The sequence below is a fragment of the Pongo pygmaeus genome, chromosome 2 (genome assembly GCF_028885625.2).
Source record: "Pongo pygmaeus isolate AG05252 chromosome 2, NHGRI_mPonPyg2-v2.0_pri, whole genome shotgun sequence".
Classification (NCBI taxonomy): Eukaryota; Metazoa; Chordata; class Mammalia; order Primates; family Hominidae; genus Pongo; species Pongo pygmaeus.
In genome coordinates, this window is record NC_085930.1 from 181649120 (window position 1) to 181671690 (window position 22571).

Consider the following 22571-nt stretch of genomic DNA (forward strand, 5'->3'; position numbering starts at 1 on the left):
AAATTAAAAGTGAGAAATTTCTTTCTTCTGTAATATGTGTCAGATAAAAGATATTATGAAAAAAAGATTAGAAGTCTTTTCCCCCATTTTTAGTAATCTTGATATTATGAAACAAGTGAGTACTAAAACAAAAACAACAATAAATGTGAGCACTACAGCAAACATGACATACTGCAACATAAAATTTTATTGAAAAAAAACCACATACGTACTGAAGTTTTTTTTGTTTTTTTTTGTTTTTTTTTTGAAACCAAGTCTTGCTCTGTCGCCAGGCTGGAGTGCAATGGCGTGATCGTGATCTCAACACACTGCAACCTCTGCCTCCTGGGTTCAAATGATTCTCCTGCCTCAGCCTCTCAAGTAGCTGAGACTACAGGCATGTGCCAACACACCCAGCTAATTTTTGTACTTTTAGTAGAGATGGGGTTTCACTATGTTGGTCACTATGGTCTTGATCTCTTGACCTCGTCATCTACCCACCTTGGGTTCCCAAAATGTTGGGATTACAGGCGTGAGCCACTGCACCAGGCCAACCATGATCTTTTAGTGGTGCCTCTTTTCTCTTTTGACTTAAGAATGTTGTCCCTTAAGGAAACCTGGAGGCTACTACTGTGATACACTACTTGAGAGATGGATTGTTGCTCTTTCTTCTACAGTCTTTGCAAGGAGTAGATTATAAAGACAGAAGATGTTAACCATTGCATTAATGTTTGGAAGCTGAGAGTCTTCTAGATTTCTGCTAGCAAACTGATATGAGGTAGAGTCCTGAAAGATCTTTCAGCAATTTCATTTTCTTGGGATAAGTGAGTCACTTTCAGAACAGTGTGTGTTGTAGAATTTTTTGGTTGTGGCTGCTCTACTCAGATTGCGTAGAGGTTTTTTTGTTTTCTGTTTTTTGTTTGTTTGTTTTGGTCAGATTTTTTGAAACATCTTCATAGTGTATCATCCTGAAAACTGAATAGTCACTTTGAGGTTACTCCTTTTTCTTTCCAGGTCAGTTAGCCAACTAAAAAGGCTCCGAAAAAACTGGCTTCATGGTCCATGTCTATCAAGTGCTCATTTGTTACAGAAACAAAAATTCTGTCATTTTCCTTAAGCTCAAATATTCCCCCTTGATAGATGGAATAGAGTCCATATTCTGCATCTTTAGACCAACAACTATTTCTAGCGCTTTTCATCAGCAATATAGGATCAGGATAACTTGTGTATTTGTAAATATATTGGACCATTTGTTTGTCGTTCTTTGTGTTTTCTTTTATTTCCTCCTGAAATCGAAAGTATGTTTGGGAATAGATGTAGTAAAACCCTTTCTCATGGATGACCAGTTCGCCATTCCTCAAGTGCAAGTTGCTCAGGAATGAATGCCCACTCCTTGATGATTCCCAGGAGTTTATTTTGCGGCCCAGAGCCTTTTCATTCTTGGAGTCTGTAGGAAATTTAGAGAGAAAGAGCATTAACAGAAGGGAATTTGTAGCAAAGCAAGGAGTTTTTTGCAGCTGTGGCCAGCCTATATTTTTGTTGGGATTGCCAGGGATTTCAATCTAATATCAAACTTCTTCCTCCTTTAATCTTAATGTGGATTATAAATTCTAGTGACATAGAAATTAGGAGGCTCCTGTATCATTGTGACATTGGGAACTGTTGGGAGTCCTTTGTCTTTTTATACCTTGTCAGCTGCTTATGCCACATGTGTCACACTTAGAATGGTAGCACAAGGGATGGCCCAGTCAGATAGCAATGGTTTCTCCTGGGCAGAACTTCTGCCCTGAATCTGTTCCTCCCTTCTTGTGCTGGTGAACTTAAGTGGACAGTCCAGAAGGAAACAGAAATAAACGTATCTATTTCTTTAGGCCTAGATCTCAGAAGTTCTTGCCATTCCTTTTGGACTCTTTGGGTCCCTCCTTGATCTTTCTCAGCTCTCCAGAGTCAAAGACACGTCCAAGCAGATGGCGTCTCTAGTCAAAAATAGTAGAGGCACAAAGTTGGCAAAGGAGCCTAGATTTAAAGATTCTCAGATCCTTGAATCTTTCACACTCAAAGGTTTTGAATGAAAAATGAACCTTCCAAAATGATATTCCTTTACGCTTTTAGCCTATCTCCACAATTGGTGCAAAATTGGGCTTTTCCAGAGTGTAAACCGATTATATTTATTGATGAGTAGCAAGCAGTAACATCATAATAATCCCCTCACTTGTAGGCAGAACATGCCAATCATTTATAAAACGTGAGTCCAAGAATGTCAAGAAGGCAACTACCCAGAAGAAACTAAACCAACCAACCAACCCCAAACCCCCAAACAAACTTTTTATCTATTAACTGATGTCTGAAATATTTTCAGACAAATTTAAGGGAAAAAGCCTCTGATAAAAATAAAGGTGAGTATTTCTTGAGTACATACAATAGACCAGACATTTTGCATCATTTTGTGAGTTAAGATTTGTCTCAACTTTGCATATGAAGAAACTGAAGCTTGACTAGGTTAAGTAATTTGCTCAAAACATGCATCTAGGTGAAGAGGAGCTGTGATTCCAACCTAGATATTTACACTATAAGACCCATGCACAGAGGCCTGGCGCGGTGGCTCACGCCTGTAATTCCAGCACTTTGGGAGGCCGGGGGGTGCAGATCAGCTGAGGTCAAGAGTTTGAGACCAGCCTGGCGTAGTGGTGCATGCTTGTAATCCCAGCTACCCGGGAAGCTGAGGCAGGAGAATCGCTTGAACCTGGGAGGCAAAGGTTGCAGTGAGCCGAGATGGCGCCATTGCACTCCAGCCTGGGCGACAAAAGTGAAACTCCGTCTCAAAAAAAAAAAAAAAAAACAAAACCCATGCACAGTATTACATAGCAACATATCGACACATGTTCTGCCTAGATATAAATTAGATGTAACATATATGGTTAAACTATATGAAACTGACATTTGTGTAAGTAAAATATGGTCAAATATTGGCAATCTCCTATGGTTTAATTTAATATAAATGCCACTAGGAGCACCTAGTGATTCATAGGGATAGTAAATGATTTAGAACCTTTAAAGAGAAGGGAGATTTGATGGCGAGCAAAGAAGAGAAGTGCAAAGGGTTGGAAGAAGTAATCATAAGAGAGAAAGGCTGGGTGCAGTGGCTCACACCTGTAATCCCAGCACTTTGGGAGGCCAAGGCAGGCGGATCACCTGAGGTCGGGAGTTCGAGACCAGCCTGACCAACATGGAGAAATCCCGCCTCTACTAAAAATACAAAATTAGCCAGGCGTGGTGGTGCATGCCTGTAATCCCAGCTACCTGGGAGGCTGAGGCAGGAGAATTGCTTGAACCCTGGAGGCGGAGGTTGCAGTGAGCCGAGATGGCGCCATTGCACTCCAGCCTGGGCAACAAAAGCGAAACTCTGTCTTAAAAAAAAAAGAAAGAAAGAAAGAAAGAGCGAGAAATTACTCTAAAGAAGGAAAAAAAATTGGGATCCTGACAACTGCGAAGACAAAATTCTCCCACTTTGTAATTTTCCTGAGGCCAGTTATGTCACGGCAATAATTGAGCTATTTGTCTGTAATCTTACATCTGAAAACAGTCAATCTGAGATCTGATTAATACTGAGCATTTTGTAGATAGCCATATAAACATTTCAGGTAAAATTCTTCAAAAAATAAGTTAATTGGCACAATCCTTCCATTATTTTCCCTTAAGTCACTTATTTGTTGTTTCTCTTACTTGGAGAAGACAATGTGTTGCTTCTTCCTCTGGTCCCAGTTATGTGAGCTGCTACTCTCTGAGGACCTCTTTCTCTCACTAGGGGAGAAACATTTTGTTGCTTTTCTAAAAGAGAAATGATAAAGAATCATCAACACTTGCCAAACTAGTTCTTCAATACATTGCTGTTCATAGGTGTTGTCAATCAGCTATTGTAAGCATACCGGGCTTCCAAAGTTGATTCTATGAGTTTTCATAAAAATAACATTTTGATATTATGATCAACCTACCTCAGCTTATAATCAACTTGAAAAGTACTTTACACAGAAAGAATAAGCAGTAACATGGATTATAATTTATTAGTGTCTCACAGGTAAGGTCCAAAGAAAAACGAAGTGAAGATACAACAAAGTAAAGATTCTATCCCTTTTCCAAAAATATAAATAAAGAAATAACTGTAGATGTGTAATAATCCTGCTGAGTTAAATTGTGCAAATAACCACGTATTGGCAAATTTCCACCTTGAATTACATACAAAAATAAACAGAGTGGTACCAATTTTTGTCATCTCAATTTTCCTTTCTCTATGCTAACTACTGCAGATTCTAAAGCAGTAGCAATGATAACAATTGCTCTTAGATTCTGCAAACTGATATCCAACAGTCATCTTGCAACCACCCTTCCACTCCAAAAAAAAAGAATAGGAATTGACATTCTGGTCATGATATTGAGTATACGAGCATGTAAGTTGCGAATTCACTAGATCATAATAAACAAATAACATTTATTGATCACCATCCAAAGTATTTTGGAGCAGCCTTAAAAAAACAGAAATGTAGGCCGGGCGCGGTGGCTCAAGCCTGTAATCCCTACGGACCGGTGATCCGTAGGTGGGTGGATCACCAGGTCAGGAGATCGAGACCATCCTGGCTAACACGGTGAAACCCCGTCTCTACTAAAAATACAAAAAAATTAGCTGGGCGTGGTGGCAGGCGCCTATAGTCCCAACTACTCAGAAGGCTGAGGCAGGAGAATGGCGTGAACCCGGGAGGCAGAGCTTGCAGTGAGCAGAGATCGCACCACTGCACTCCAGCCTGGGCAACAGAGCAAGACTCCATCAAAAAAAAAAAAAAGAAATGTAACAAATGACTTTCTCTTAAAAAAATCAGTTCAAATTTCCCAAGTGTGCTTACATTGGTTGTAAGATAAATTATATTCTTTCATCAAACAGACAGTGCTAGGGTAAGGCACTACACCCCAGAGGGCTACAAATATTAATCACTGATTTCACTGACCATGTCCTCAAGGGACTTACAGACTTCTACAGAAAATATGAATTAGAAAGTGACAATTTGGAGACCAAGATGGGTGGATCACTTAGCCTGACGGTTTGAGATTAGCCTGGGCAACACAGTGAAACCTTGTCTCTATAAAAAATAGAAAAACCAGCCAGGTGTGTTGGCCTGTGCCTGTAGTCCTACTATTCGGGAAGCTGAGGTGGGAGGGTTGCTTGAGGACAGGAAGTTGAGGCTGCAGTGAGCCATGATCGCACCACTGCACTCCAGCCTGGGCAACAGATTTGTTAAGGTCATTTCAAGGATATGGATAGGAAAGCCTAGATTTGAAAGCAAATTTTTAAAAGAGGAAATTTCCAACTGGTTATAGCAAACACCTCCCAAAAAAGAAACTTGCAAATATGTATATCAAGGTACCATGGATATATCTTGGTATACAGAGTAGTGTTTCACCTTACAAGGATGAATAAAAAAGAATTTTATTCTTCCAACACTGAAAACAATACACGCATCTATCTGCTGTAGACCATTAATCTGGTATGCCTCATCTGAATAGGTGGAGTGTTCAACATTCTCACTACTGCTTTCACCTTTGGAGAAATGATAAGAAAGAAGGCTTAGATCCCAGGACCGGGTCCTGTCCTTTATATTTAAGAAAACATATTTAATAAAGGAAAATGGGGGTGCCAAGTGATGAAGAGGTTTATTGCATTGGAAAAGAATAACAGATTTAAAAAATAACTGAAAGGAATTCAGTTATTCACATGAACAAGGTACATGTGATAAAAATAACAGAGTGCAGGGAATTTACTTAGAAAGGTGTCCAGGGAAGCCCTCTCTGAAGAGGTGACAATTACGTGAGCTGTAAAGTATGATGGAGTGCCAGATGGAAGGCTAAAGAAGCCAGCCTGGGCAACAGTAGTGAACAAAGAGGTGGGTCGAGAGAAGGCTGCTGACCATGAACAAGAGGGTGGTATGGCATGGAGACCACAGGATGAGGATCGTGGGTGGGCAGAAAGATTGCTGGGAAAGGGATGATAGAGGAGGAGGCTTTTGTAAAGAAAGACCTGGAGTCCAGTGGTGGCCTGAAACAAAGAAGGGTAACTTTAAGGGACTTCATTTATTTCTCTCAATTTCCCAGAAACGATTTAAGATGGCTTGTTTGTAACACATTAGAAGGTAGAAACTAATAAGTGAAGAAATTAAGGTGAAAGGAAAATTCACGGGGAAGAATAAAATTAAGCTGAAATAAAGTTCTGACCATAGATGGGCCACAGATTTGGTTCTGAGCTTCCTAGCTGCCAATGTAAAGAGAGAAGTAGAATCAACAAGTGGCTTGAGATACAGAGCAGCAGATCAGAGGATGGATGAGTGGATGAGAACACAGAGAAGGAGAATGGAGAACTATTCACAACCTGTCATGAAGATGACAGTAAAAAATTAAAATAGCAACAAAAAAGATACTACCTTGAACTGTAGAAATGGTTTCCTCAGAGGTTCTCAAAATCATCTGCAAATATTATTGAATAAAGCTTGTTAATTTCCCTAAAAATGTAAACTGACTATAGAATGCCTATGGCTCATCTTGCTGATGTCTAACAGGAAATTTCTACATGCATTATCAATCTAGGAAGCTTTAAGTTGGTCAAGCATAGGGTCTGTAAAGGGTGGGGTGGGAGCTGGGATAAATATTGAGATAGCTGTCCCCGCACAGCAATCAAGGGATGGTCCTCTGCCTGGGAAAGTTCTGTTGCTGGATGAAGTCTTGGAAAGGCCACACCTGGAGCAGTGCAGAAGGAAGAAGCCATCTGCCATGTGAGGTCAGCCAAATGTGGCTGATGGGTGTGGCAGCCATGTCATGTCACTTTCTGTGTGGGGGGTGTATGTATGTGCACATTCATGTGTGTGTGTGTATAAGTGCACTGGGTAACAGAGCCCAGGGGCTTAAAATTATTGGACAGACCTAAGCCTCAAGACGCAGGGCACACTTCTTCTCTCTCAGGATGCCCACAGACATACATAGCCTATTGACGTATAACCTGACAACACCGTGTCATTCTTTCACTTCTGAGAATGTGGCTGAGCCATTCTCAACATAAAGATATTTTACCATCTTCCCATATCTTTGCTAAATATCTAGTAACCTCCCCCTGCCTTTGTACTAACCAGTGGGGAAAACCAGTAAGAAAGAGTGAAAACCAAACCTTTCTATTAAATGGGAAGACCCTGACTTGGCTCATCCATGGCTTCTGAATTCAGCTCTGTCCCTCCTGCCACCTTCTCCCATCACTGCCCTCATTCCCAGTCACTGTAGTTAACGTTGCAACTGTCAGAAACTTGCCTTCTCTGTACTTCCAGCCCAAAGCAGAAGCTCTCTGCTTCTCCCTCCACCGCAAGCCCTGATGCCGGATAATGGGGGCAAGGAGTGGTGGCGGTGGACTGACTGTAATCAGTTCCCTGGGCACTGACATACGGGAAGGGGAAGTGAGAGGAAACCACAGCATTCTCTCTTATCTCTGTCTCTCATTTCTCTCTGTGTGTCTATCTTTCCCACTCTTACTCTCTCTTTCTCTTATTCTGCAACAGAAAGGAAGGAAAGAAGGGGAAGCAGCAGGAAAAAGAAAAGGGTCTTTCCTACAATGTGGGAGGCAAAATAAAAAGAGTGACTAGAAGCATGGCCAGATGCCCTGTATTCAAATGCTTCAGTTACTGGCTCTGTGAGACTGCTCAAGTTATTTAACTGATCTAAACTTCAATTTATTAATCTATTTTAAAAATATATTTAAGAGGATAATAACGATTTATTATTCAGAGCAGTCGAGAGGATTAAATGAGATAATGTATGAAATGGGCATAGGATATTTACTGGAATAAGTCTGTTCAACTAATGTGCCTGAAAAGAAAAAGAGAATCATTTTTCCCACATTCTCACCTATTCCCTCTGTGTTCTCTCCCAGCTTCCCGCTATTCTAGTTGGTAGCAGGATGTGAGAATGGGAGGGAGAATGGCAGGAACAGCAGGAAAGAGAAATGTCCTCACTATTTCCCTCATCTCACCACTCCCTGTCCACAGCACCCAGCCCTCTCCTCAGTCTCCTAGTTCTCAGTCTCTCTCCCCTGCTGGACAATCGCACCTCCACCCTCCCCAAGCCCCTATCCCGGGAACTTGGGAGTTTCATTTCTCAGCTTCCTCAGGACCCTTCTCCAGCCCAGGCTTTTCCTAGTCTCCCGGTCCTTGCCCCCTGAACACTTGCTGTCATTTGCAGTGGTGGAATCATAGCTGCTTCCGTACATGTTTCTAGGACTCCTAGAAGGAAGTCTAGTTTCATTTCCCATAGAAATCGCATCTTATGTGTGTCAGGGCTCTACTGTGAAAACAGCTCAGGATTATCAGCTTGATCCCTAACCACCAACATAACAGTATTTATATGGAGAAACAGATGCAGAGCACCAAACAATGGACTTATAAACATGTGTAAAACACATTCTCCTCCTACCCTGGGAATTCCCCCAGTTAATGTCTTTAAACAATGGTGGTGTATGTGGTACTTCATAGTTTACAGAGTATTTTTATAGCTGTGTTCTCATCTGATATTTTTACATAGGCAGAAGCAACTTTTTTTTTATTTTTTTTTGGTTTTTGAGATAGAGTCTTGCTCTGTTGCCCAGGCTAGAGTGCAGTGGCACGATCTCAGCTCACTGCAACCTCTGCCTCTGAGGTTCAAGTAGTTCTCCTGTCTCAGCCTCCCAAGTAGCTGGGAGTACAGGAGCACACCACCACACTTTGCTAATTTTTGTATTTTTAGTAGAGACGGGATTTCACCATGTTGGCCAGGCTGGTCTTCAACTCCTGACCTCAGGTGATCTGCCTGCCTCAGCCTCCCAAAGTGCTGGGATTACAGGCGTGAGCCACTACACCCGGCCGCAAATATTATTAAATGCCATCTTACAAAGAAGGAAGAACCTAAGAGAAGAAACTTGATTTGATCTGTCACTCTGCCACATTTAGTAAAATAAACTGTTAACTAACATGTCTCTGCTGGAGGTCCTGTTTAAGCAACTTCCATAAACAGATACTTTTTGTAATTTGTTATTTATTGGCTGTAAATTAAGAAAAAACCACCTTCAATTTCTCAAAGTATCTCTTTCTTCCCTTCCCTTCCCTTCCTTTCCTCTTTCTTCCTCTTACTTTCCTCTTTCTTTATCTCTATATGCATACAAAAATAAATATTTAATTCCAGACATCAGCAATGTGGGAAGAATATAAAACATCATAATTTGATCTTATCTTTTGAATGAAAAACAATCCCACACATTCTTTATGACTTTGTGACCTTCTCTTCATTACCCTGTGTGTGCCTCAGTTTCCATAATGTGAGATCAAAAGGTTAGACTAGATGTGGAGGCTGTCTGGGGCGGAGGAATGAACTCTAGACCAGGAGTCAGCCAGGCCCTGCCCTTTGCTGCTATGCCCCATTTTCCTAGTTCTATGAATTTGGGGAAAATTACTTAAATACTCTGAGCCTGTTTTCTTATTTGTAAAATGAAGAGTCTAGACTTGATTATCTTAAAGATTCCTTTGCTTTAAGGAATTCTTCTGGCCTTCTCTGCCTGCTGGTGAGGTCACCTGGTGAGGTTACCTACCTTTCTAACGAGCTGACGGAGTTGCCACTTGACTTGCCAGCAGGGGCTGTTCATACTGTCTTCGTCATTAGGGTCCCAAGAGCTGTCATCTTCTTTTAAGAAACAAGCAATGCCACTTTTGGAGTACTTGTCCTGCATCTGGGTTGAGATGGAATATAACACAATATTTTGCATAAGTGCTTTTTATTTTTGTTCATTTGGAAGTTGAGACAACAGAAACTGATAGCAGACTTAGAGAAGTTTTGGCATATTGAGTAAGTTCCTGTTTGAAATAAAAGTAAGCATGCTCTCCTTTGTCCTTAAAAAAAAAAAAGAATAAAAGTAAGCAGCTGGATATGGTGGAAAGGATGCAGGTGTGGGTCAGGCATCTGGAGTCACAGTGTCCCTCCCTGCCTCCCTTACTAAACAGCTGTGCTTTTCTTGACAAGTTGCTTCCATTCTCCTGTGTCTGTTCATAGTTTTGAGCCGGTTCACTACGGTGATTCTGAGGTCTCTTCCAGTTCTGCCATGGTATGTATCCCATTTTGAAGCTGGAAACCTACCTAGATACAAGGTCGGTAGTGGAGTCAGTTCACATTTTAGGATCCTAAATAAAAAACAGCCAAGTCATTTGGGAAGGGGTCATGTTCTGTTTCTAGATCTGAGTTGTGGCTAGCTAAGTAGATTCTAGTTACTGGTCTGATTTCTACTCCTCCGGCTGGCAGAATCTGGACCATGTTGCCGCTAGAAATCTGAATGCTGTCTCATTAAATGTTTACACTAACTAGGGATTTATTGGTAGAGACTTTAAACACTCTTTGAAGGTTTTCTCCCTGTTTCTGATTGAAAGTAAACAATTGCAATAGCCAGATCATTATCAACGAACTCCTCATCCTCATCAACAAATCCTTGCTTGATGTTATAAACACACACACACACCCACACACACCCCACCCCAAACCACCCAGAACTCCTCAGGCTGATAATCGTTTAATTGAGAAAAACAGGAAACAGAAGGTCCAAACAAAGCCAGAAGGATTTTGTTTGTTTGTTTGTTTTGCTCATTTCTTCTCTTCTGTTTTGTTTTGTTTTGTTTTGTTTTAACAAGTGGGATGGAAGAGAGGTTATTTCCCTGAAAAAATCTGCTGAATTGGCCAGGCGCTGTGGCTCATGTCTGTAATCCCAGCACTCTGGGAAGCCAAGGCGGGTGAATCACAAAGTCAGGAGATCGAGACCATCCTGGCTAACACAGTGAAACCCCGTCTCTACTAAAAAAATACAAAAAATTAGCTGGGCGTGGTGGCGGGCACCTGTAGTCCCAGCTACTCGGGAGGCTGAGCCAGGAGAATGGCGTAAACCCAGGAGGCGGAGCTTGCAGTGAGCTGAGATCCTGCCATTGCACTCCAGCTTGGGCAACAGAGCGAGACTCCGTCTCAAAAAAAAAAAAAAAAAAAAAAAATCTGCTGAATTGACTCTACCTGGGGAAATAAATGAGAAAATGACAATTTTAATCTGTTATTTGAACTAAGGTACTGCAAAGCCTGAAGGGAGGATCAAATTGAATGATGATTCACTCCTTCCTATAGAAAGACAGTATCATTTTAAATCAAAATATCTTAACTGTTTATGAGAGGTCCCAGCTAGAATCACACAGTTCTGTACTCAGCCATGTAACCCTTGGACATTTGGCCAAGGTCCCTCAAATGCAAAGGTGCAAACTTGAGTTAATAAATTTCTTCCACACACCCTGACATAGATCATTCATTTACTTTTAAACAAATGTTTATTTTCTTTCTTCCTCTTTTAAATTACAAGAGAAAAACATTCCCATAGTGTCTGTAGTTGGAGGTGAAGCTGGGGCCACCTGAGTTGAGATGTGACTGGCCATGGACTTAGGTACATTTCCTTGCCCCTGCCTGCCCCACCTGTAGACATCTAGTTGCACCTCCAATTGACTTGGGAGATGCAAAACCTTTCCAAGGAAGGCACTCAGTCACATATGATTCAGAAATATGAGAGCATGTCTAGCAAACTGTGGGAAAGGATCAAGAAGGAAGAGACGAGAGACTGGGATCAGCCACAGGGCCCGAGGGTGGTTCCAGGAAGAGCAAACTTTCCCTGGACACTGTCCCAGTTCACTCAGTATGAGTTGGCTCTGGCCAAGCTTCGGTTTGATTACACTGAACAAGCAGGCTCACAAGTCTCTGTAACTTGTTGGGGCAAAAAGCTGTGCATGACACAGAAAGGAGGGAGCAGTATGCCTTTTTACTTCACATCAGCTGTAAGCTATCTCAGCAGGAAATGGCTGAATATGGGAGGCTCCAGCTGTGGGAGGCAAGGTGCAGAGTTGAAAGCTGCCTGTGATCAGGCAGTAATGGCAGCAGGCAACAACTTATCAACTGAGGTGGAGTTGGACATGGATGGTGGTGATGGAGCTTGTGCCACAGGGACTAGCCCAGGTTAACACCAATTGCTGGCTAGAGCCTGTGATCCCTTCTGAGTATTTTCCAGAAATACTTTCAGGAGGAGGTGGGGGGAACCTGGAAAATTGAGTAAGGTCCTGGGTATAAGTGGATGGGAGGTTAACAAGCTAATGTAGCCACATTATTACCCAGGAGTTTATAAAGCCTGGATACATTCAGGATACACAGGCAAGCAGGGAAGCATGGAAAAGTAAAGAACACTTTTCTAAAAGAAAAAAAAAACCCTCCAAAAACTAAATAAGTAAATCACAAAAACAAAACAAAACAAAAAACAAAATAACCACTAATAGCAGCTATATTTTCACCTCCTAGTTAACCTTTGGATGATCTCTCTTGTTTACAGGGGTGAGATCAGACTGTGTGTGTGCATAATTTTGAGTATGGTTGTTTTCTCATAAGACTATATAAAAATGCTGTGTTCTTTAAATCTATATGAAAATTATACATGGATAGCATGGATATTTTTATGACATTCCCTGTAGAAAATTTGTAAAATATAGAAAAATAAAAAGGAAAAAAAAATCCATAATCATACCATCTAGAGATCACATTGTCATTTTGGTGTTTCTCTTTCTAGAACTTTTTATGCATAAATATTGATTTCTGAACAATAGAAATCCAGAGAGGAAGCCCCAGTCACTCTCTCCACCCTCACATGTTTCTTGCATCATGAATTTTGGTAGTTTCTTCTATAGAACTTGGCCAATACTGGTGACTAGACACATGGTGAGTTGACGTGGGGTGCTGTGGTTATTCCAAGAATGATAATTAATACGATATGTCTCCCCCACCTCCTCCCATCCTCTCCACTTCAAAGTGTGAGTTTCCTGCAGCATATCATAGGCTGAGGCTATATTCTCTAACTAACCACACCTGGGCACTGGGGGCAGAAGGTAGCGTGTGGGGGTTATTTTCATTTGCGTGCCTCTGAAAAGAAAGCTCTTGCACTGGGTGCCTGTTCTTCAGCTCCAGAAGCCCTTGGTTCTGAAAAGTGGATTTCCATGGTGACTGCTCTTGGTGCTGTTACAAACATGGTGGTTGTCTAGGCCAGGGTCAACCAGTCCTTGATGGGGCTTGAGGTCGGCAGGGTAGACTCAGCAAGGTAGACTTCAAGATGGCAGCACTGACCCTGTCTGCTGCCGAGACATTAGTCTCTGGCAATCATTTTCTGCAAACTGCAAATAGCATAAAGGATCATTTATGGAGATCCGTGGAGAGGAAGTCCTTCTCCTTTTTCCTCCCCATCTATGATGCCACAGTGATAGGCCATTCCTTTATCATAAAACATTCTCAGAGGGACACAAACTTCAGGGGCTAAGCCCATATTTGTTGTTCATGTTTGCTGGTCTACAGGCTATTTGTGAAGGTCCAATCCAATGTTATAAAGCCTTCCTTAACCCTTACACCCTATAATCCTTGCAGACTGTATCTTCTGCAAATTTTCACCAGCCAAAGTAGAGCCTGTATTCAATTTTAAGAAATTAATACTTATGTTGAATATACTTTTCCAAAGTCTACACAGAAGATTCAAATTTTTTTACCTTTGGAAAATTTCTGATGAAGAAAGTGACAACTTCAGGAGACTTTTCAGCAGTAATTACAACGCTACAATAAAAATAGCATTGTATTGTATTGAAAAAATGTATTGTAAAAAAAAAGTAGGTGCTTCAAATTATTGAGTACCTCCTTCATGCCTGGGTTCAAAATCAGGCTTTATCTTTTACTAGTTTCATAATCTTGAACAAATCTCTTAACTTCGCCTGAGCTTTAGTTTGTTCATCTATAATATGGGGTAATTATACTTACGTAATAGAATTGTTATGAGAATTGAAACTGGACAATACTTTTCAAAGTTCCTGGTACACAGTAATTGCTCGATATCTGTAATTCTCCTAGCTTTCTAGCACTCTCAATGAATTCTTCTGCATGCCTAATGTACATGTATTCATATGTCAATATGAATTTTCCTAATTAGGAAAAATGTGTGCAAGTGGGAAGATCTTAAGCCTTATATGAAATTTCCATTTTTATAGTAGAATTGAAAAAGAAATTTGATTATATATACAGACAATTGCATGAGTCAGTTGAGTAAAGAACTGGTTGATTCAATCTTAAAATTAGTCCAACTTGTAATGTAAGCAAATTGATGGAGCTACTTGTGTGTGGAGTAACAGCTTTACTCTGTTTATGCGGCAAAGTTAAGAAAGGTTAGGAAATTCTGGCTCCAAATTGGTGAACATAGCAGTATTCCAGTCTCTCGTGTAGACTTAAAGCTAAAGGTATGATTATAGTTTCATTAATATTTTTTTCTTACAAAAGAAAATCTTTTCTAAATGTGTCCTACAATAAACCTGACTTTACTAGTCACCTAATAGTAGCCATAATTTTCATAATTACTTGCAAATAAAACAAGATTCTGCCTCATCCATTTCCAAAAGAAAAATTTCCGACTGATTGAGATAACCAAACTTACATTCCACAGGATATGCAAACTGCATTTCCCTAGCAAATAGTTACTACTGTATGTCTTTTGCAAAATTTATACTTTTCTGAGATCCTTAGCCTTTCATTTCCTAGTCAGCTGGCAGAGATGGTGCTGCAGGATGCGCTGTGCATGCACAGTGTACATCACAAGGTGCAGATAGGTTAACCCTGTGGACATCCCGCTGTGGAGGGAAGAGCCTACAGACCTGGGAGCTAGCCGCCCCACGGCTGCCTCCAAAGCCTTGTCTGAACTTGAGTACATTATTTCTTGTCTCCTCATCTGTAGAAAGGTGGTTGTGGTGGTAGGGGGAGGATCTGAAGTTCCTTGTAACTCATAATTCTCTACTATTTAATATACAATGAGTTAAAATATATATTAGAAGTCAAAAACTGAGTTGGTTTATTTTCAGCAATTTTACAGTCATAGTTCCAGGGGTTTTCATCGAGAAAATCATAAATTAAAATAGCACTAAGTGTTTGTTTGTTTTGTCTGTCAAAGATACCTCAATTTGTACATGGACCATCCACAGGCAGAGATTGGCAGTTTGCTTTTCAATTGTTTTATCATGAACAGCTGTGTCTATCTGATAACTTCTTTATTACAGACTTTACCCATGACATGCCTGTGCCCCAGGAATAGGCAGAGTGCCAGTCCTTTGTATTCTCACTTATTTTCAACACAGGAATGCCACGTAACTAAAAGCAAAACATTTCAAAGATGTGAAAGTTCACCAGGACTAGCTACATCTGGAATACAAAATGGGAGTGTTCAGTGACTTAGAGCCTGGCTTTGGGTTGAGCCTGACTCTACCCTTGTTGCCTGCATATTCGTGGTGCCTATCACATTTGCGAAGGCTGTTCATTCATGCAATAAGTATGTAGTGAACCACAAGTATTAGTATTAGTGGCTACTTGGGTACCACATGCTAGACCCAGAGGTATACTGATGAGCACAAGCAGACACAGCTCTGATACAGCTACCCTCACCCTCAAGAATTCATGAGTCAAGAACTGTAACTCCAATCTGGAACAACAAAGCAGGGAAGATGGCTACAGTAACCAAAACAGCATGTTACTGGTATCAAAACAGATACATAGACCAATGGAACAGAACAGAGGCCTCAGAAATAACACCACACATCTACAACCACCTGATCTTTGACAAACCTGACAAAAACAAGCAATGGGGAAAGGATTCCCTATTTAATAAATGGTGCTGGGAAAACTGGCTAGCCATATGCAGAAAACAGAAACTGGGCCCCTTCCTTACAGCTTCTACAAAAATTAACTCAAGATGGATTAAAGACTTAAACATAAAACCTAAAACCATAAAAACCCCAGAAGAAAACCTAGGCAATACCATTCAAGATGGCATGGGCAAAAACTTCATGACTAAAACACCAAAAGCAATTGCAACAAAAGTCAAAATTGACAAATGGGATCTAATTAAACTAAAGAGCTTCTGCACAGCAGAAGAAACTATCATCAGAGTGAACAGGCAACCTACAGAATGGGAGAAAATTTTTGCAATCTATCCATCTGACAAAGGTCTAATATGCAGAATCTACAAGGAATTTGTTTCTTGTAAAACAAATTGACAAGAAAAAAACCACATCAAAAAGTGGGCAAAAGATATGAATAGATACTTCTCAAAAGAAGACATTTATGTGGCCAACAAACATGAAAAAAAAGCTCATCATCACTGGTCATTAGAGAAATGCAAATCAAAACCACAATGAGATGCCATCTCACTCCAGTTAGAATGGTGGTCATTAAAAAGTCAGGAAACAACAGATGCTGGAAGGATGTGGAGAAATAGGAATGCTTTTACACTGTTGGTGGGAGTATAAATTAGTTCAACCAGTGTGGAAGACAGTGTGGCAATTCCTCAAGGATCTATAACCAGAAATACCATTTGGCTCAGCAATCCCATTACTGGATATATACCCAAAGGATTATAAATCATTCTACTATAAAGACACATGCACACATATGTTTATTCCAGCACCATTTACAATAGCAAAGACTTGGAACCAACCCAAATGCTCATCAGTGATAGACTGGATAAAGAAAATGTGGCACATATACACCATGAAATACTATGCAGCCATAAAAAAGAATGAGTTCATGTCCTTTGCAGAGACATGGATGAAGCTGGAAGCCATCATTCTCAGCAAATTAACACAGGAACAGAAAACCAAACACTGCATGTTCTCACTCATAAGTGGGAGTTGAACAATGAGAACGCATGGACACAGGGAGGGGAACACACACACTGGGGCCTGTCAGGGGTGGGAGGCTAGGGGAGGGAGAGCATTAGAACAAATACCTAATGCCTGTGGGGCTTACAACCTAGATGATGGGTTGATGGGTGCAGCAAACCACCATGGCACATGTATACCTACGTAACAAACCTGCACATTCTGGGCATGTATCCCAGAACTTAAAGTAAAATAAAAAAATTAAAAAATAAAGAAATCTGTTGGCCAGAATTCACAAAGAGCAACAGACCTCATGTGAGTTATGAATCTGAACTTCATCCTGCTGTGCTATTAGATAAAGACTCTAAGAGCTACATTACAGATTTTTTCGACAGGAAGTATCACAGTAACAAGGCCCTATTTAAAGGCTGTTGCTACGGCTGTGGAACAGATTTACCCATTTGTGTTTGAAAGCAGGAAAGAAATTTTATCATTCACCACTTAATTGGTTAGAATCTCTTACTGTGCACCTTTTAAAACCTGCTGCACATTGGACTCAAAAGGAAAACTGGACCAACGGTAATTGAGTAAATAAGACTCTTTTATTTATTCATGGCTACAGTGGAAGCTCCAGTCCCTTTGGACTTTATTCCAAACCTTGCTATAATATAAAAAAGGAAGTTTACAAGGCATGTCATTGCTGCTTTTACAAAAGGACATTCTATTTATTTTCGCAGGAATTCTCATGTCCCCATAAGCAGAGCTGTCACAGTGTGCACTACCTTAGGCTGTTTTATTGTTGTCGTTGTTATTTTTTTCCATTTTGAGCTAATGTGTTTTATTTGTGAATAGTCTTTTACATTTTTGTATGCTGAATATGGGCAACAAAGAACCTATAAAAGTTACCTTTTTCAATTGAATGTGCACAAATAAAAGTTTGGAAAAGGAAAACAAAAGAACTATAAAGCATTTAGCAGAAAGCTTTCATGAAGAGTTGCAATGGCTAATATTATAAAATACACATACTTTTAAAAACAAAAAATCCCTCAGGGGTTTTGTTGCCCACATCTGCTAGTAACTAGTGGAGCTAGTAACTTAGTGTAAACTAAGTTAACTGCACTTAGTTTACACAATTTCTTGAATTTACAGTTTTGCAAAGACCTCAGTGGTTATGTGATTTAGCAGTTAGAGTGTACCCACAGAGAAAGGAAGCAGGAAAGTCTTCAGAGAGGGGCAAGCTGACATGCAAAGAAGCAGGTAACCAGACAGTTGCTAAGCGCCTTGAAGACTGAGTGCACTGCACTGCACTGACCTGCTTCAGCTCGTTGGTAAAGTACACGTAAGTTACAGCCACACAGAGAGACTGCAGGAGCACTGTGAAGATCACGATCAGCACGCAGGTCTGCCCCAGGCTGGGTCCCCCCTGGACCTCCATCATAGCCATGATCCTGTCAGAGTCTGACTGCTGTAAGTCAGCCAGGCTGCCGGTCACCGAAGCCCTTCCTTCTCTGTTCTTTTATAGTCAGTGAGGAAACGAAAGCGAATGAGTTGTTTTTCTGTGTTCTGTGGCCTTGGCCCCACCCACATCTATTGAACCTGCAACTGTCCCTCCCCTTTCCTACTGCCCAGGGACAACACTTGTCTCAAAGTAGTTGGAAAGGAAGGAAACTGAAAGAAGCTCCTCTCCTTGCCCTCGGTATCCATGCACCCCTTCTCTGCACTCACCTCAAGCCCATTTCTCTCTTCTCTTTCTTGCTCTCCTTTTTATAATGTCCTCAGCCAAAGAGAGGAGGGATTTTCTTTGCTTTTCCCTAACATATCCTCATTCTACCACAGAGCTCTAAGCCTCATGGCCTGGCTGTCATAGGCACAAGGCCTGTTTTCTAAATTATAAGATAATTTTTATGACCTGAAACTTCCATATCTGGTTTTTCTCATGCTACCGTGAGGGTGGGAAGAGGGCACGGTGGGAATGGATAAAGGAAAATAGAAATACTGTCTCATAGCAGTGGTCTTTCTACAGAACTCCATCTTGAATGTCAGAATCTAAATATCGACTTCTTCCTCTTTGCAAACCTTCAGACACAAATTCTATTCTCCTTCTCAGATCTCCATCCCTACCAAGACAATATGCCTGTGTGTTAGGCTGGACAGGTAGGAAGTAGTTGACACACTCAGAAAGGCAAAGGAAAAAAACATGTGGATGTTTTCCAAAATATTAACCCCATCACAATGTCTCGCTGTCACTATCCTTTTACAGATTAGAAAAAGAAGTTACAGGGAGTTAATTACCCTCAGATTCAGGACCCAGCCCCAGATCTCCCCACTATCAGATGTCATAAGCTGGCCCAGCTGTATGTTGTCTCTTTATCTTATTCAGCATTTTTCTTTTTCTTTCTTTCTTTTCTTTCTTTCTTTCTTTCTTTCTTTTCTTTCTTTCTTTCTTTCTTTCTTTCTCTTTCTTTCTCTCTCTTTCTTTCTCTTTCTTTCTCTCTTTCTTTCTTTCTTCTCTTTTTCTTTCCTTCTTCTTTCTTTCTTTCTTCTTTTTTATTTATTTATTTATTTTTTGACAGAACTCACTTTATTGCCCGGGCTGGAGTGCAGTGGTGCAATGGCATGATCTAGGCCCACTACAACCTCCACCTCCCAGATTCAAGCAATTCTCCTGCCTCAGCCTCCCAAGTAGCTGGGATTACAGGTGCATGCCACCATGCCCAGCTAATTTTTTTGTATTTTTAGTAGAGATGGGGTTTTACCATGTTGGCAAGGCTGGTCTCGAACTCCTGACCTCAAGTGATCCTCTTGCTTCAACCTCCCAACGTGCTGGGATTACAGGTATGAGCCACTGCACCGGGCCATTGTTTAGTTATTCCATTCTTGACCCACTGAGTCAGAGTTTCTGGACTTAGGAACCTACATTTTTCAGCAAGTACTCCAAGAGATCCTTTGAAACCTAAAGTTTGAGACCCTCGATCAACAGTTACATTCCTGAGTTCATTCAGGCACTGCTGGTCACCATCACTTCCTGCCCTTGCCTTCTAGCTGTAAATGAGTCTACATTTAAGAAAATATTTTCAAATTTTAAATTTGCCTCTGTCAAATTGCTAAATTTTTAAATGCAAATTCCTTTCGGACACAGACAAACTGGCAAGGTAGCATTTTTCCTACTAAAAGTTTTAGACATTATGTGAACCTAACACTATTTGAACACACTTACACTCTAAGTCCTGGACTGAATGAGTTTTTTAAATCAGGTGAAAGATGAGTAGGATAACCGTAATGCACAAGACACACAGCCGGGCAGGGCAGAAACAAGAAACAAGAGATGGCAAAGAAACACAGGGGGAGAAGACCAAAGAAAACCAACTTAACACCTTTGTTATAATCCAGAAATAGAAACATTATGGCTATGATGTATGTGAAAGGCATGAAACGAAGGAATGGGAAACGTGCAGGAAGTCAACATCTCTATCTTATAAGCACGTAAGAAAGTCTAGAGTGTGGAAATGAGGAGGCTTATCTCGGGGTCAGGTCAAGAGATGGGGTGATTTGAGGAGTTACAAGAGTTGGCTGGGCGTGGTGGCTGATGCCTGTAATCCCAGCACTTTGGGAGGCCGAGGCCGGCGGATCACAAGGTCAAGAGATCAAGACCATCCTGGCTAACATGGTGAAACTCCGTCTTTACTAAAAATACAAAAAATTAGCAGGGCATGGTGGCGGGCACCTGTAGTCCCAGCTACTTGGGAGGCTGAGGCAGGAGAATGGTGTGAACCCAGGAGGCAGAGCTTGCAGTGACCAGAGATCGCGCCACTGAACTCCAGCCTGGGTGACAGAGTGAGACTCCATCTCAAAAAAAAAATCTTTGAGCCTCCTAATGTATTAAATATGAAGATATTATATATACGTATTTTATATAGAGAAATCTTAATCTTTCTGTTATAACAATGTTTAATATAAATAATATAGAGCTAAAGCCATTATTATTATTATTATTACTAGCATGGATCTGCTGACTGGCATCCATACATTAACCATACCCTTTAATCAGCAATTCAGTTTCTTTAAACTGGAGTGAGAACTTGTTATTTTATTTTATTTATTTATTTTGAGACAGAGTCTCACTCTGTTACCCAGGCTGGAGTGCAGTGGTACAATCTCGGCTCACTGCAACCTCCGCCTCCTGGGTTCTAGTGGTTCTCCTGCCTCAGCCTCCCGAGTAGCTGGGACTACAGGTGCCCGCCACCACACCTGGCTAATTTTTTTTTTTTTTTGTATTTTTAGTAGAGTCAGGGTTTCACCACGTTGGCCAGGCTGGTTTCGAACTCCTGACCTCAGGTGATCCACCTGCCTTGGCCTCCCAAAGTGCTGGGATTACAGGCGTGAGCCACCATGCCCGGCTGAGAACCTTTTAAAAATACTTTTTTTTTTTTTTGAGACAGAGTCTCACTTTGTTGCCCAGGCTGGAGTGCAGTGGTGGGATCTCGGCTTACTGCAACTTCCGCCTCCTAGGTTCAAGAGATTCTGGTGTCTCAGCCTCCTGAGTAGCTGGGATTACAGCTGTGCATCACCATGCCTGGCTAAGTTTTTGTAGTTTTAGTAGAGACAGGGTTTCACCATGTTGGTCAGGCTGGTCTTGAACTCCTGACCTCAAGTGATCCACCCTCCTCAGCCTCCCAAAGTGCTGAGATTACAGGAATGATTACACACCGCACCTGGCCTGTTGTATAATTTTTAAGTAATTTTTAATTAAGTCCTTACAAAGCATTAAATTCAGCATTCCAAGAAACAACTCATATTTTATTGGCTTCCATGATATTTATATGAACTATGTAATTACAACTGGCATAATCAGTTCTGAGAATAATTTAATTCTTGTTAGATATATAGATGGAAACAGAAGAATAGCCTAAGTTCTTCATTCCCTCTGTGGAACATACTGACTGAAGGTTAGAGAACTTCCAGTGTATCTTGTTATCTTGTTAGATTCCTTTTTTTTTTTTTTTTTGAGACGGAGTCTGGCTCTGTTCCCCAGGCTGGAGTGCAATGGCGCAATCTCAGCTCACTGCAACCTCCGCCTCCTGGGTCCAAGCGACTCTCCTGCCTCAGCCTCCCGAGTAGCTGGGATTACAGGCGCGTGCCACCACACCCAGCTAATGTTTTGTATTTTTACTAGAGATGGGGTTTTACCGTGTTAGCCAGGATGACCTCAATCTTCTGACCTCGTGATCTGCCCACCTCAGCCTCCCAAAGTGCTGGGATTACCGGTGTGAGCCACCACGCCTGGCCTCTTGTTTGTTTCTATACCTATTTGTTTATTTTATGGCTACCCCATTTATAAGAATGTAGGTTGCATGAGAGTGAAACTTTGCCACATGCTTTGCTGCCAATGCCTTGCACACTGTGAGCAAGATCTATGCTGGTTGGATGAATGAGCATTTCATAGTCTCCAGAATCTTAAGGTTCTTTACCTCAGGAGCAGCAGTGTGTTCTGCAGAATAGTCACAGACACGGAATTGTTCATTCTTCCCCACCAAGCCTTACCAGAAATCTATTACTTGCTTCCTAGTGCATGACATCCCATAACTAAGTGCCAAACATTTCATTCTGTGAATAAAGATGTCAGTTAAAATGTAAATGTTAAAGTTACTTTAACTAACCACACTGGGAGGCTTGGGTTGTTTTCCTAATCAGACCAACGGACAAAGGAGGTGAAGAGAAGACCGTACATTCCTCAAGCAAAGATGCGGGAAAAGGTTTCAGGAATATAAGGCTGGGTATTTCTTTAAAAGATCTATACTTCCAGCA

At 41.1% G+C, this 22571-nt stretch overlaps 1 protein-coding gene across 1 annotated transcript; it reads right to left on the minus strand.

Annotated features, from left to right (window-relative positions):
- Positions 1-164: 164 nt before the first annotated feature.
- On the minus strand, positions 165-18358 carry TNFSF10 (TNF superfamily member 10). The gene is made up of 5 exons (XM_054482888.2): positions 18079-18358; positions 9620-9757; positions 6444-6486; positions 3703-3807; positions 165-1426 (listed from the first exon to the last, which is right to left on the minus strand). Exons 1-5 carry the CDS (start codon positions 18208-18210, stop codon positions 999-1001), a joined length of 846 nt encoding a protein of 281 aa, XP_054338863.1. The 5' UTR covers positions 18211-18358; the 3' UTR covers positions 165-998.
- Positions 18359-22571: the final 4213 nt, after the last annotated feature.